The 17,339-nt window shown below is 41.9% G+C and overlaps 1 protein-coding gene across 1 annotated transcript in view; it reads right to left on the bottom strand.

Annotated features, from left to right (window-relative positions):
- The window catches only part of LOC149350228 (leukocyte surface antigen CD53-like), a 28,563-nt gene continuing 11,224 nt past the window's right edge, over window positions 1–17,339 (bottom strand). The window contains exons 4-7 of the mRNA XM_089579211.1: window positions 10,972–11,082; window positions 8,835–8,945; window positions 3,884–3,967; window positions 1–740 (exon numbers count right to left, since the gene is read on the bottom strand). Of these exons, the coding sequence (XP_089435337.1) occupies window positions 693–740; window positions 3,884–3,967; window positions 8,835–8,945; window positions 10,972–11,082 (354 nt within the window). The 3' untranslated portion in view covers window positions 1–692. The remainder of the gene's footprint in view (window positions 741–3,883; window positions 3,968–8,834; window positions 8,946–10,971; window positions 11,083–17,339) is intronic.

The raw sequence follows: 17,339 nt of genomic DNA, 5'->3' as shown, positions 1-17,339 counted from the left end.
TTCACTCCACAAGCACAGATTTTTATTGAATAATTACAATGAACAATATGCATTTGTAAATACTGTAGCAATCAGTCTAAAACAAGTTAATTTGATGTGTAAATTAGCAGCCCACAGAACTGGTAAATCTCGCTGCCGAAAATACAGGCCTGAATAGGTCTTTATGTTGATTAAAAAAAATAGCCCTTCGGAGAATGCTCTTGTCACTGCACAGAACTTGTCGCACAGCATCAGTATTGAAACATATATATTTATATATTCGTGTCTCCACCATAATAATCAGAAACATTCATGACAGCTATTTACAAACAACACAACTCTTGAGGTACACTGCAACAAGAGACATGGCAATTTGTCTCAAACTGTGCAAATGCAATGAAAACAGGGTTGATCTTATTGTGCGCATTTGGCCCTCACGATATGTCTCTCTAGAAGAGGCACAACTGTGAAGGTCGAAGCTCAGCAACATTAAAATATTCCTTGTTCAACAATATTAAGGCACATCGACATTGTATACAAGGTAGGGATGAGCTTTGGTTGACAAAGGGACAGAAGTTTTTCCGTCAAAATTACAGCATGAACGTGTCCGGTATATGATCAAGACCACAACACACAGGCGTGCGACTTATAGCAGCAGCCACAAATCAAATGAGCAGACCAACAGCCCTGCACGTCTCCGAGGCATGAGGCCATTACTTCACTTGGTTAGCAAGGCAACAGGAGAAGATAATCCCAATAATCTGAAAAACAGAGCAAGAAAATATTCTAGATTTTGTCCAGAGAAAGCTTCGCCACGCATTTTATAGCTCTAAGATGGCTACAGCATTTTTAGTACAATTGGTCTACACACAAAATCACAGGTACAAGCTAATTACAACTGAAACCAGAAATAAACAGGGCACAGTACCAAGACCCACAAGCACTGACTTATCCTCTAACTTTGAGACCATACTGTGTTCATGAGTGGGCATACAGATGGTATGGTTAAGCTTGTGACCAGTAAACCTGTTCTCTTCTACAGCTTGTGAAGTAGTACTGGCCTTTCTGCAAGCTTCAGAAATGAGTACACCTCTGCAACAGACCAATTTTGCAACATATCCACTCTTTCATCCCTAGATCATTCACTCACACGATCATTAACATTGCCACCAACAATCCACATAGCATCACAACTAGTCATATGTCAGTAAAATTCAAATGACAGCTATGTAATACTTACCTTGAATTGAAATTAAAAATTTAGCCGATTTGCAAACAAATCTGGCTGAGTGCATGTACTTTGCAAAAGCAGCGAATTTCTTTTTTTCACCCTGCAGTTAAGCTCAGTATTGCTCAAAACAAAAAAATGCACACATGCGTCTGCACCAGTGCATGGCTAGAGCTATGGTAGGTTGATAGCAATGTTATGGAAGTCTTTTACATCAAGATGGCGCTATTAGAAGACAGATGAAGACTGCAAAAAAAAAAAAAGGCAAGCAACACCATACCATGCGATTTGCCCCTAGCTCTTGCCTGAAAAACCACAGCTGCCTTCATACACCCCAAGTAGACTGCACTAGCCTCTGAACAGGCGTTACTATGACTTTTCTTATGTCCACACAATAGGCGTGTGCAAGGAGGGTCCCAGGAGCCCATGATCCTCCTGGCCCACCGAAGAGAGGTACACCTGTGGGTTGCACGGATGCTTATCCCTTTAATTAGTGCCCAGTGTTGCGAATTCAAGACATACCATTTGCATGCCCTGCACTCATTATTACACAGAGCTTGTTTAAAAAGTTTGATGTCAACGTGTTCTCAGCAGCCAGTGTTTTCCGGTCAAAATGTTTGGTGTTACTGTGAACAAGCTATGTGAAGAAAAAGGGGGCACAAATGCGTAGCAACCAGCCAGCACCCAAAATTCTCTGCTCATTTTCTGACAACTGCTGCAGAAAAAACAAGGAGACATCTGTTGGATAAAAAAAAATTATTTACTGTCTCTGGACCTTTCATTTCAAGTCGCACAAAAGTGATCAGCTGCACAAAACTGACCAAATATTAAGTAGCTAATTGGCAACATACCAACTTCTCACACTTTTAGAAGTGGTAATAAAATTCTGATATTCGCTTTTGAATGTGGATACATTACCTAGCAAAACTTTAAAGGTAATGACTCTTTTCGTCGAATCCTTCATAATACGGACAATAAAGGGTTAAAGGTGGTACAAAAGCACAAAAAGAAAGACTACGAAAAGCCGTGTCACCTACTGTCAAAGGAGGCAAAATAATCGTCGTGAAGGCATTGATGACCACAGTATATCATTTTTGCATCCATTCAGGAGAAATGCCAATGTTCCAGAATGAAACACACCATAACACACACAGCACAGTCTTCAAATCTGGCTCTTTTTTTTATTACTGCCACTGAAGGGGCCACCGAGTGATCACAATAAATATTACTAACTACACATTCAACATAAGACAGCACTAAAACAGTTAAAAGGACTACAGCATATTACCCCCCCTCAAAGACACCTACATATTGCACTGACAGCTGTATGGCATAACCTGGATGGGCAGGCGTATTGGATGTCTGAGCACAAAAGCACAGCGTCCCATAAGGGTTACTCTACAAAGCAGTGAACAAGATCAACAACTGGGAACCGAAAGAAGTGCCGAAGTGCACAGCTGAAACCTGGAGATAAAATTGCAGTCACCAGCCACTACCATGGCAACACAGTGTACAGTACAAATCTCGTCGCAAGGGCAGGCCATCGGTGAACACAAGAGATAAAATAAAGAGTGGAGACGACAACAGTGCAGAGATTTGGAGCTACACGCTGAAGGGAGTGTAGCCTGGCAAAAGCACTCTGCAGGTTTTGCGTATTGCTATTACATTCTTACAGCCAAGAAAATGGCACGAATGTGAAGCAGACCCAGACTGAATGTAAAGAGATATCAAGGTGACCAAGGAGAGCTAGGTAAGTATTAAGGTGGAACACAAAGGAGTAAACAACCCTGCAGCATGCGTGCTCTACTTCCATTGCTTCATGAGAAGTATTAAATTGATCCTCTTGAGCTGGCACAGATATGGCAATGGTATAGAAGAGCAGGTCTTCAATAGAGGTCCCACAGCTATCGCTATAAACCATCCAACATATATGGCAGGAGGTTGCCAATTTAGTTTAAAAGGTTATGAACTGCCATTCCCAAAGTGCTGTTCAAGAGGCATTTCCAGACAAACTTTTTTAAAGGTGAAGCAATACCCAAGTTGCAGACATGCCAAGCAACTGATCTGTGCTCCATGCATGCTAGCATGCCTCCTCTGTTGCACATTCCCTCCCCTACCACACCTAGCCTCCACAGGCTCTCGGGGAGATGCTAGACTGTGTCACAGAATCAGTGTCCCTCGTTACTACAGCAAGTCCACATTCCTAGCTGTCAGTTTTGCCAGCTGCACGTACTCAATTTCCACTCACATCTCAAGCTCCTACAGAGTTTCACATGCCCAGTGCAGAGAGCCCTGGCTCTCGTGTCACGGGAACACCCCTGACATCACTGGTGGAAGCAGAGGATACCAGTGCCGCACAAAGTGCACAGCCTTTCCTCAGAGCCTGTGGTCTCCTCTCGATATGCAGCATAATAGCATCAGCCACACTGATCACGACAGCATGCTATGGACGCTGTGCTTCACCATGGCTACCTATCCACGCCTGTTTGAGAATCCCTGAAAAGCACACTAAAAAAAAATATTGGGTGGAGACTATATATATAAAACCAAACATGACGTGCTCCCAAATAGTGCTTCGCAGGAAGTATTTAGTTATAGTGCCCTGATCTGTCTTACAAAAATTCCCACTCCCTGTACATTTAAAAACAGGCAATAAAATGTTGCTGAACAACTCACCTCGATCAGCCCAATACCGATGCCTGCAATGCCAACATAGACTGCATACTGTGAGATGTCTTCCTTCACTTTGTCAAAGCATCCCTAAGAGAAACAATATGCATGTTAATGACTGAGATGTTACACTAAAAATGGCAGCTGAAACTTATAGACAGACTGCTTCATAGTGCAACGCATGACAAGAAAACAAGGTAGACAGGACGAGCGCCGACCGAACAGTTTATTGAAGTAGCCTGTCCTTAAAGGTGCACTGAAGAGGAATCTGAACTTGTCCTTTTGCCGCGGGAACTCGATCTGTACGTTCCGAGCTTTCTTAGAAACTGCGATTTACTGCCCTGTGGGGCCGATTTCCCCAATTAATTCGAATTAACGTCCGGCTCCCGCCTTTTTTTTTTTAATTCTGCCTCGTACGGTGGGCGGAGTTGACCAACGCGTGGAGCGCCTTTCACCCAATCCCGTGGCGGCTTGCCGCTCTGCCATCGGCGGAGTAATACGTAGTAGTCCGTAGTAGCAAATAGTCCGCGCGTATTTTTATTTCTTCGGGCTTATTTTGCGGCTATATTATCTGCGAATGAAACTATTTATTCATGGAAACCTAAAAAAACAAAATAAAGCGAAAGCAATGCCTCCACGGGACTGGGTGAAAGGCGCTCCACGCGTTGGTCGACTCCACCCACCGTACGAGGCAGAATTAAAAAAAAAAGGCGGGAGCCGGACGTTAATTCGTTTTAATTGGGGAAATAGGCCACACAGGGCAATAAGTCACTGTTTCTAAGAATGCTAGGCACGTGTGGATCGAGTTGCCGCGGCAAAAAGACATGTTCAGAATCCTCTTCAGTGCACCTTTAACCATGAACAAACACTGCTTAAAGGGGTCATGACAAGGTCTACCAACAAGTCGTGCTTTTACGTTGCGGCTACTAGCCACGACGTTATTAGGCACATATAAAAGAGAAGTAGGGCTCTATGCACACATCTGAGCTAGAAATTGCAATTTGAAGTAATTGGCTCTAAGCCCCTTCCCCTGGCAGCAACGGCCATAATGCGGTAGCCTATGTGATGTCACAATCCAACAGCGCCGTCGTCTGCTGCAAAACTGCTCATGCACGGTCAGTGCAGAGCAGAGCACACGCCTACTTGAGTCCAGCCATGGCACATTGTGGTGAGGTAGCCGCGACTGGGCAAAAGCTAGACAGAAAAGGGAAGGACACAGGCCTTTGTCCTGCTGGCATGAGGTATGGGCTCCTTAATTTCCCTCCTGCTCCCCCAAACACGCAGTTCAGTGGTTCAGTCATGAGCAAGCACATGACCCTCGGCTTATGTCGTCACGAATTGAGTGCGCCAGAGTTGCCCGACTGCCACATGGTTCAGAACAACTTAAAAATTCAATTACAAATTACTCACTGCACCAAATGAGCTCATTGTGACCAGTTACTCTGAGATGTATACCAAACAAAACAAAGTCTGAAAAATGGTGTCATGATACCTTTGAAGGACTATACAAATTTTTGCTACTGTTTCCTTCTTTCAAGCGATGCATTAGACATTGGTATATATATATATACAGTATCCCATGGTATTCACCTACAATCGCTGAATAACTTATAAATGAATTTTGAACGGCCGTGACGTGTAGTTGAACTTCAGGTCATGTGAGGCACAAAAAAATCGCAATATAATTGTAATTCTGGCTCTCGAGGCAAGCTGGTTTAAGTGCTGTAGTGAGTTAAAATTACATATCAGTGTTTATACTGCAGTTTTTTGGCGCCTCATGTGACCTAAAGTTCAACTAGACGTCACAGACATCGTTCGGTCGAGGAAACCAGAACAGCATGAGAGAAGAAATTCAGTTATAAATTATTTAGCGGTCGTAGTCAAATACCATTGTAATGTCTAACGCACCACTTTAATGAAGAAAACAGTGAATGAAATTAGGTGTCTACAGTCCTTTAAATCATTATCTTGCAAAATCATGACAACCCTGGATGACATGGCAGTCAGGTACAGCTATAAGATCTGCAATTTCGCATACAATGTACATATGCACAGGAACATACCAAAGGCAGGACCACATGAAAGTAGATAATTTCGCTCTCCACAAGCCAAGTGACTAGTACATCCATTAGTCAGACCAATCAACAAGCACTGTTTATTGTGTCACACATTTTTAAATTTACAGAACATATCATTGTCAAGCAGGAGTCATAGAAAAGTGGAGTTTATTTCTTAAAATGTGAGTGTCATAAATGTTACCATATTTGGCTACAGTACCCAAGTTAAAAAGCACACTTTCAGCTTCAGTCAGAGACGAAAAAATAACACTTACAGAAAAGAATGTGAACGAGTAGCCTTGAATCACAACATTACATACCCAGCAAGGATAGGAAAGAGCCAAAAGTTTCGAAGCTGAATGGGAACTTAAGTGCTTGGCAGTTATTTTTTTAAGTGTCACTAGAATGTCTGTTCTCCAACGTTGTGAGAAGAGCTAATGACCACATTATTCATTAACACTAGAACCTAATACAACAGCCACAGAGCCAGAATGTTCATCCAAACTAACTTGTTTCAGGATTCCTCTTCACTTAAGGTATGACGTGGCTTTGTGGTGAAAATTTTTTTAATAGCCAGTACAAACAGCATATCAGTGGTCCATCTTAAAAACCACATTGTTTTATCCCAATCAAAGTGTTAAAGTAAATGAAAAAATAAATATTTTTCAATATTTTAAAAATGCGCTAAATACACATCTGACTCCAACAGTCGAAACTTCAATTCAGGTCATCACAAGGCAAATTGCTTTTGCACTTATATATATAAAGGCATGAGCTGTGCAATGACCTAAAAAATTTCTTATTGTGGCACATTGCACAGCTACATATACAAGAAATAGGTCTACACAATTCATTCAAATCTCTCGTACAAGGAAGTTATTGAATCCAAAAAGAGCAGACACAGACAGCCAGATACAATCATTGTTAGTCTAAACTGAAAAATAAAGAAAAAACAACTAATGCTGCAAAAACTAGGTAATTATTCTGCTGAAAAACATTAGTTGCGGTTTCAGAAGATGCGAAGGGGATTACAACTTTGGCTGTCTTTTTGAAGTAGTGTTAATTAGAATCAATTTTTGTTGAAGTTTACTCAGAAATGCATGGGTACTTTGATAACCAAACATAAAAAAAATTTTAAAACATGGAGTTTTAAAAGTGACCTCTACCTTTAAGCAGTCCATAACCTTAGCTACTTACTTGCTTGCCGTACAAAGGAAAGTTCAAATGTTTTCTCATTCATGTGCTTGAATTTAACACACCCTTCCCTCAACATGACCATTCTTTGTAACCGTATTCAGTTTCCACCCAATTTTGAATGTGCTGCATGGCATTGCACTGATGGTACGTACACGCAATATACCAGGTGTTTCAGGGAAAGTGATCACTAATTTTGAAAACAGGGTTTATGATGGAACAAAAACCTTTTTGTGGCACAGTAATACCAATGCTGGCGGACATCAAAAAACAAGCTAATCATGTCAGCTATTAGAATTTAGTTAATCACTTGACTAGTTAACTTTTGTAACTATTACCGATAGGCATCTGATTACAATTAGATATCTGTGCCGGCCATTAGTAACAGCCACATCAATTTTTAGAATTTCGGAAGCGCGACTACCCTTGCTGCTGTGGCTCGACAAAATTTGACTACATCATGCCAAAATACATGCCCTTTCGAAAAGCGTGCAAGCAAAGTAATCCCCTCCAGTGCACATAACTAGTCAAAATAGCAAAATTGTGTCGAGCCACAGTAGCGAAGGTGATCATGTTTTTGAAATTCTAGAAACTGATATGGCTATTTTTACCAGTCGGCCACAAATCCGTACTTCCAATCAGGTGCCTATCGGTAATAGTTCAAAAGTCAACTATAAGAATTTAGTTAATGAATTTACCAGTTAAGGGGGGACACTACCCTAAACAATTAACTTTTGAACCACTTGCTCGATATCATTGAAACTTGTGGGGGCTAGTTTAAATTACTGCTGGGACCACCTCTGCCAAATTTAATTATTCTAGAATAAGTATGAAGCATGTTATGCAACCTTTGTGCCGAGGATGACTATGCTTGCTTAGGAAAACTATTGTTTGAAATATAAGTGTAATTTTGCCAATTTTCTGTGTTATGTGGCATTGGAAATGTCCAGAGCACACAACTGTGGAATTATTTTGCTTAGTTCTCCTATATTTTGAAAGAATGATAGCACATAAAGAATGACAATGGATTTTCATTTTGCATCAATTTTTTTAAACTCATTTTTTTAGTGTAAAGAAAGGGAAAAAAATAGACAAACTGAGCGCACAGTTGTGTTCCTCATAAAATTTCGCTCCAGAAAACCTGCTACAATACCAATATTATCAAGTAATATTGAAATGATAGTTTTTCTAAGCTGACAGTTGACTGAAGAAACAGGGGATGAGAAAAATATCCACATGATTGCAAATCATCCCATTTTATTTTAAGCACTACAGTGTTCAAGACAAGCCCCCAGCTGAATAATAAAATTTGGCAGAGGCGGTCCCAGCAGTGATATTTGAAAGTTTCAACGAAATGAGCAGGCGGTTCAAAGTTCACCCTTTAGGGTAGTGTCCCCCCTTAACATGATTTGCCTGCTTTTTGACGTCTGCCAACTCTGGTATTACTATGGTGCAAAAATCTTCCCTAACTCAAAAATCCTATTTTTAAAAGTTAGTGATCACCTTCCCTGAAACACCTGGTATAAAGAAGGATGTGTATTCACAGCTGAAATACTCTATTTTCAAGGCAAAGTACAGAATGCAACAAATGCTCAGTGAATGCAAAAATGAAAGTGCACAAGAATACTAGCCACATGATGGTACTGGCCAGATGCAATCCAAAATCCTTAAAAAAGAAATGTTTCATAAAAATGTAATGAGCATACCTTATTAAAAGTCGGACAGTTATCGCCAGGACTGGAACAGCAGCTTGGAGGAGGCGGTATTTGAGCGTACGTCTGCCAGTCGCCAGGCCCGTTCACACCACAGCATTTCAGCTACAAATTGAGCAAATGAAGCCATTCTTGATTATTTCACACTGGCTGTTCAGCAACTGTCAAACAGCATTTTACACAAACAAAGCTGACTGCCAGAGATTATCCACAACTATTAAAAAGGCTGGAGTCAAGCTTCCTATACCTCTGTAGCATTCAACTAGCCTAGGGAGAACTAGCAACAAGAGGAAGCAGAGCTGGCTTCGTCCTCTGAACTACCATAGCAGTCCACACATCCATAAATATCAAGCGCAGCTTAACAACAAATGGCATCAATAGTTGCCAGTGATGTAAATGTCTTTGCATCGCAAACAGTGACAGCTAGAAGTGGCATACAAAGAGCCTCAACTCAGGTGGTCAAAATTATTCTGGAGCACTCCACTAAGGAAGGTTTAATAACATGGGTGCAGATGAAACTAAAATCCATTAACTTATTGGCTAGCAAGCGAAGTGCGACAGGTATGCTGCATGAAAGCAATGCACCACAAGCTTAAATGTGTGAAGCATGCACCTGCTCCTTGTACATTAACTCACAAAAAGGTATAACCACAGTCAAGTGGAGATTACCATATTTACTCGCATATTGATCACACTTCTTTTTTTTAATTGATGCAAATTTAGAGGTGCGATCATTACGTGGAGTAAATTTTCGACAAAAAATTTTTGAGCACCAAAAACGCAAACAAGTTGCAGGCTAGACTACCCTTGTCACACAGGCGTGCTACCCGCGGTTACACCGCTAAACGCGGTTATCGCGAACCGAGCTTGGCGACCTCAGTTTACATCGTTAACCGAGAAGGTAGAGTGCGAAAAGCGCATGAGCTGGCCCGCTTCAAGAACGTACTTTCTTCGCACTAAATCATGTTCCAAGAGCAACGCATCAATATAGGCAGTGTGTATGACTTTTATGCAGCCTTTGGTCTCGTCCAAAGGCGCAGCAACAGCGTATAACAGCAACATCAAGCGGCGTTCCAGCTATGCATTTTACCGCCGTTACGCCGAAAAATGTCCGGTCCCTGCCACAGACATTAAATTAGGTGACACGTTCGCAACGCTCGCAGCACTGGATTCTGCGCGCTTACCACGATGGTGCCACCCGCGAGCGCGGCGGATGGCGGTGCTCTGGTGCCCTAGTCGTCACTAGGCCTAACTTGTTTCCTACCGAAGTCACCTGCGGATGGCACTTATGAATTGACCAACGCTATACTAAATGGCCTGCCTCTTATGGCGCTGCCTTACTGACAACCTAATTGTTCCATATTAAAAGAAAGATATATGAGCGATTTAATTAGCAGCGGAGCTGGCGTGCAAGCAGATTGGATCAGTCGCGCTGCAACGGCAGCAGCTGCTATGCGGCTGTGAACATAAAACTAGCTTGCATCGCAGTTATTACTTTTACCAGAAACTCGGTACCGGTCAGCAATCCTCAAGGAGGATCCATTTTTGACATTCCCATATCCCAGGGCTTATTATTTATGAGAACAAGAAAGTTTAGCACGGTTTTCTGATGCTGGCGCCAGGGATCCGCCTTAGAGATGTTTCCCTGGTACGGGCGGTGCAGTGATGTATTAGAGTATTCGGCTGTGGAGGCAGTGCTGCAAACGGACAGAGCCGTCGCATAGCTCTCTTGACACTGCACAAACTGTGCTGTAAGATATTTGAAAATGTTGCTTCGCTCCGGATCACCGCGTCACTTCGTTCGTTGCACCGCAACCAAGAACGGTGGCAAGCCTTGTGACAACGACGAACCATGATTCAAGATAACCGCAGTTCAGTTTGGCATCTGTGGTTAAGCATAACTGCATTTAGACTGCCCGTGTGACTGCAGGTCAACCAACACGCGGCTGCCGCTGATATGCTGACAGAGCAAGACGGTCATCTGCATGTGCCATCTGTGAGACAGATGGCAAGTACAATCATCGTTGGCAAGACTTGGCACACAAGAAATCGCAGCGGAAAGCTCGGGGTGCGATCATTATGCGAGTAAATATGGTAGTTTACAGGTTAAAGCAGTGTTCAGAACACTGACCTGTTCCTGGATGAAATCCCAAGCCTCCTGAACAGGCTTCACCTTGCCTTCGCTTTCTCTCTTGTAGTCTTGCAGAGTATCTATGAACCTCTTTTTGGCGATATTGTTGACCTGAAATGAAGAATTAGTCACTTTACTGCATGAGCATTATGATGTTACAATTGCTCTACTGACCAGCATGTACAAATTCATTTGGTGTGCACAGCTGTTCAAAGAGAATAGTCCCAATGATTCTAACTGGGAGAAAAGGCTTTGAACTAATAAGTAACCTGGTGTTAACAGATAATTCTATGAAGTACGCAGGCTGAAGGCCTTGATCACAAAACATGGAATCCCTATTGGGCTTACTGCAAATTAATGCTTAGTTGTACAATAAATCCAAAGACAGTGCTTCGTTCACATCATAATTTAGTTAAAAGCATCACATGCTAAACTAACATGGTAACAATTTTAATGTTGGCACTAATAAAAAACGCAAGCAACTGATCGTATTCAGTCTGGAACACCACAAAAGCGATATAACGTACTGATGCGGATGGTGCCTATACTTTCAACAAAACTTGTACTGACTCTAGGCTTTCAAGTCCCACAGCTGAAAATTCTTTTTCTTTCACTTTAGCCACAACTTTAGCCACAGCCACAGCAATGTTTCCCATAACCATTGAAGCAGAAGGCGTCGAATCAATAATTTCATCTCTAAAACCATCTTCCGGTCCTGGGCACGATTTAATCAACACGAAATTTCTGAAAAACACGAGCTGTTATTCTTCCCTTTTTCTAACAAAGATATTACAGCAGTCGCTCGAAAAAAGTTCTTTGCCGGCTGAATGGAAGGTAGGGAAGGTGATCCCACTCCATAAATCAGGTGACAAGCATTGTCCTTTTAACTACCGGCCTATCTCGCTCACTTGCATCCCATGTAAAATCCTAGAACATGTCCTTGCCTCAAATCTAGCTAGCTTTCTCGAATCTAATTCATTTTTCTCACCATCGCAACATGGCTTCCGCAAGACTTATTCATATGAAACACAACTAGTATCATTCACGCATCAGCTAGACGTCATCCTTGACCGCTGTTCACTTGCCGACTGTATATTTTTAGATTTCTCGAAAGCATTTGATAAAGTATGCCATAACCTTCTAATGTTTAAGTTACATCAACTTAACATTGATCCCAAACTGCTTGCTTGGATCGAATGCTTTCTTTTTAACCCTTCGCAATTGGTTTCTGCTAATGACTCAACCTCGCAGCCAAGTAAAGTACAGTCCGGCGTACCTCAAGGGTCGGTACTTGGTCCTCTACTTTTTTTAATTTACATTAATGATCTACCCTCTTGTGTTTCCTCTAACATTCATTTATTCGCAGATGATTGCGTCATCTACAGGGAAATAATTTGCGACGATGACATATCTTCTCTTCAAGCAGACCTTAACGCTATCTGTATTTGGTGCCAATCATGGTCAATGGAATTAAACATCAAAAAATGTAAATTTCTGCGTGTGTCAAGAACTTCCGGCCAGCTACCTTCCTATCACCTTAATAATGTCCCTCTAGATCCTGTTTCTTCTTACAAATATCTTGGTATCCATATTACTAGCAACCTCACTTGGTCCATTCACACTTCTTACGTAATTAATAATGCTAATCGCATGCTGGGATATCTAAAACGTAATTTCTCTAAGGCACCTTCTTCCCTAAAACTACTTCTATATAAGACACTGGTCCGCTCAAAGCTAGAGTATGCTGCAGCAGTGTGGGATCCCTTTCAACAAAACCTAATTCACTCATTAGAAATGGTCCAGAATAATTCTGCTCGTTTTATTGTATGTAATTATAACCGAACTGCCAGCATCTCTGCAATGAAATTAAATCTCAGCCTGCCATCTTTAGCATCTCGCCGTAAAGCCCTTAGACTCTCACTTTTTCACAAGATATTTTATCATCCTTCACTTCGCCACGAACTGATCTCCCCTCCCCAATACATTTCATCAAGGCTAGATCACAATAACAAAGTCGGAATTCCATTTTGCAAAACCAATGCCATGTATCAGTCATTTCTTCCGCGCACAGCTGCTGAGTGGAATCACCTTCCTGCATCTACCGCTACCATTACTGACAACCAACGCTTCAAAACAGCATTAGAAAACTTTGTATAAGTAGGAGCATCATTTTTTTTTTTAATTCTATATTCTAGTTGTTTTTTGTACGAGCGTTTTGTTTGTTTGTTTTTCACTGTATTGCTGCGCTGTATTTTGTGTATTATATACTATTAACCAGCACACCAAGAACCCAATAGCTAATAATGTATAACTAGGAGCAATCATTTTTGTATTACTAATTAGTTTGCTGCACTGTACATTTTTTTTCTGAAATTTTTGTAACCACTCCCCTCTAAATGCCTCTGGCCCTGAGGGTACACGAAATAAATAAATAAATAAATAAATAAACTGAACTCAACTAAAATATTAAAACTTGTTCACTGATCAGTTCACCAGCTCCATTGTAGTTCCATAGTAAGGAACAATGCACAGTTGTACATAGAGACATTCTAATCTGTGCTGCTATTTCACCTCTGCTATATTCCTACAGACACTGCTTTCTTAAGACACATTAACATGAATGCGACAACAGGGCATCACGTCAACTTTCTGGCATATCACACTCACGTAAACAGAGATAACAAGGAAAGCGTGTTACGCTAAACTATCAGACAGGGTGGTTAGACAGAAAAGCGCACGTCGACTTCCATAGAACCTGTAAAGGCCGATTCACACGACGGTCCGTTCGCCCGCGGCCCGCACACTACGTGTTCATGCGTCAGCACTTTGAGAGGCGCGCTGTCGGCCGCCAGCCATCCATCCATCCAGGGCGCCTCTCAATGTGCTGACGCATGAACACGTAGTGCACGGGCCGCGGGCGAACGGACAGTCGTGTGAATCGGCCTTAAGCAGGTCACACGTAGCCAGTTTGATAATGGTGAGGCACACCTGCCTGTGCCAACTGCACTGGTCACAGTACCCCAGCTGCCGGATAAGAGAAGGCGCATAAGACGGCAATGGCTGACCCCTTAGCAACATGCACTGCGTGTGGCACCGCCATCCCGTAAGACTTGATGTGGTACATGTGAACGATGCAATGGCTGAACTCTTTCCATACCATGGGGAAAATGGCCATTATCTGAAGGTTTCAGTACATTTTTTTTCTGTAAAAACTATTGCATTCAATATTTATTGCAATACCCAGAAATAGAGCTGAATAAAGGTGCTTTCTATTCATATAAGTTTAAACAAATTGCATGTTGCAACAAAAAAATTATTTGCTAAAAACGAGATTTTAGGAAAAAATTGTACAGAACTTTCAAACACAAGCTTGTATTTAAAAAGAAAAAAATGTAAAAAAATTTCTGAAATATGCAAAATGTTTGTTACTCTATTGGCCACTATCTGCAACAAAAAAATCATTTCTGTCTTGAATAGCATTCATGCTACAAAACAATAACTGGAAACCCTAAAGTTGTGCATCGGACTGCGGCCGCCTGCGTTTCAGGCTGGTTTCCATCATCACCGATGTGAAAACTGAATCATTGTCAGCATCTTGCAACATCTTCAGGCTCGTTGTTGCACAGGACACTGATTAAATCACTCGCAGACGAAACGGAGTCCTGAGATTTGCTATGTTTTAGAGCGTGTAGCGCGCATGTGGAGGCTGCCAAACGACTTTGATGGTACCGCATCTTCGGAGCGTGTTCAAAAAATGCCGTTTTGTAGGGGCAAAAAAAAAAACTATAACGGAAACAAAACTTCAGTTCTTCGGCTACAAGCCAGATGCGCATCGTGCCTGTAAGCAACGCGGAAGGCTCCGAAGTCGAGTGGCAAAGGCGTCATCTGCGGGCAACAAGGCGGGCAATGAGCGCAGTTCCGCGTCTTCATTTCTTCGCAGCGCGTTAGAAAGTGCCCCCTCGCGAAACTAAAGAAAGCTACATCGGAAACAAAACTTTGGTTCATTGCCTACAAGCTTCATCTGCAGCGTTGTCATTAGCAATGCAGAAGGTTCTGAAATCGGGGCATGAAATCATCGTTAGCGGGCTAACGATGCTCAATGGGCGCGGTAGGGAAAGAGTTAACAAGATATGCCAGGAAATGCAATGCAAAACTGTCAAATTCATGCAAACGCTGCTTTAGAAAGCACACAGAAGGACACTAAAATGGTGAGCAGAACTATATGCTACAACTAGGATCCGTTGCCTTTTACTGAAATAAAGTAATGAGAATGTTCTTAAAGAGGCAGTGCAATGTATTTTTCTTTGTCAGTTATTTGGGTTCAAATAATTCCTGACACATACCACAGCCTAGTACTAAAAGCTTTGCACTTCTGCACATGCAAACACACAGGACATGCAAACAAAAAAATATTCCACTTTAAAAGTTCAAAATACAAGCAGATTAAAAGGTCAGACAAAATCGCAAGTCACTCCTGCAGTGACAAAACCGAGTGCTACTATAGCACTTTGCACATTTGCAGGGGAAGCCTGCATGTCTTGCAAAGGCAGTGTGCAACCCATGCCACAGGCATCCCTGACAGCATGAACTGTTCCTCCAAATGCCACAGACACTGCAGGTACGAACACAGTGGGGCTACTTCACACCTGCTCCTAATATGGGAGCAATTACTCATTAGCATCCACCGAAGCGAGCCAAACGGTTACAAAGGAAAGCTGTACAAGCCTTCGTACAGCTTTCACAGAAACTTTGTAGTTGAATAGAAATTAGTCCAGGTCTGGGGCTTGAACCCGGGACTACCTCCTGTCTGGGTGCTTGCTCTACCAACCCCGCTAACCAAGACATCCGGTACATCAGATGGCAGATCAGAGATATATACATTGCATTTCATTCTAGCAGAAACTAAATTATAACCAGTTAAATGTACATTTAGATGATGAGAGACTGGAACGGTGTCGTGCTTTACTACCTGGGCATTATCTCTACAACAGACATGTATTCAAAAATAAAAACACACTGTATGTTCAAAACTTGCTTATGCCTGTTACTTGTTGTGGAAGGCTAACGAGTGCTTTGGTCTACCTTTGAACTCTGTATACAGAATGTACAGAAATAGTACATAGCACTGTAGCATCTAATAACTCACTTCTCTTAGACCTTTCCACGCTTCCCACCAGAACCAAGAGAGCTGCAACCCACCACAGTTTTAACTTCCCACTGTGCCATAACCCTTATGGTCAAAGACTAAGCATTTAACAGTGCCCAAATCTGGAACAGAATTCCTAGTAATTCAAAAAATTAAATTAACCTTGCACTCACTTCTAAGATATTCTTGTCTGACCACTAGAGAGCCTGTATGAGCCATTCTTGTTTTGTGTATGCTTACTCTTGCACCACAGACTGTACTGGACCCAGCGCTAGCCTTCTGGCTATGGGTGCAAACAATTCTTACATTTTTTCGACACTGCATGCATAATTAAGAAAATAAAAAAGAAAGCTATACAGCTTTCACAGAAACGTCGTAGTTGAGGAAAAATTCATCCTGGACAAATTTTTCTTCAGCTACAACGTTTCTGTGAAAGCTGTATAGCTTTCATTTGCAGCTGCCCTTGAGTGGATGCTAATGAGTAGTTACTTATTACAAATCTACTCCACCTTGGAAGACTCCTCTAAACACTGAACCAACACCGTTTCCACTTCGAGTTGATCAATCTGCTCTTGCCATACCATCTGGTCTATTAGCCATACTGGTTAGCATAGTTGGTAGAGCGACTTCCCCGGACAGGCGGTGGTCTTGGGCTCAAATCCCAGACCAGGACGAATATTTCTTCAACTACAAAGTTTCTGTGGGAGCTAGCATAACTTTATTTTGTAGCCGTACGGCTACGCTTGGGTGGATGCTAATGAGTAATTACTCCCTTGTTACAAACCTACTCCACCTTACGGATTTACCCTAAACATCACACCTTCATATGTGCTTATAGCATTTAAATGCTTGTAGGGTTGTAAAGTTTTTTTTCTTCTGCCAACCATTTCTTTTTCTTGCTTAATTTCTTTGCAAACATTTTTAGCCATAGTGCCAATCTCCAGCTTTTTATTCCCCCGCTGTATTCTAAGAATCTTCAGCTTGAATAGGAACACTCACATCCAAGAGCGGCTGAATTTACCCTTTGTTCTTTTTTTCCAACTTGAATTTTTTTTGTGTGCGTTTCTTGCACTGTCTCCTCAGTATCTGCATCCCTGACTATCAGAAATAGCAGCATGTGCCTCCGAGAATTGAGGTAAAGTGGAAAACAGCCCCCTCAGCATTATTTTTATTACCTTTCATTCAGCCCTAACGTTTATTTTCACTTTGTTTGCATACAGAA

The sequence above is a fragment of the Amblyomma mixtum genome, chromosome 3 (genome assembly GCF_055824585.1).
Source record: "Amblyomma mixtum isolate Tamu chromosome 3, ASM5582458v1, whole genome shotgun sequence".
NCBI classification, from domain to species: Eukaryota; Metazoa; Arthropoda; class Arachnida; order Ixodida; family Ixodidae; genus Amblyomma; species Amblyomma mixtum.
Note: the sequence above shows the minus strand (reverse complement) of the source record. Positions and strands in the feature narration are given on the sequence as shown.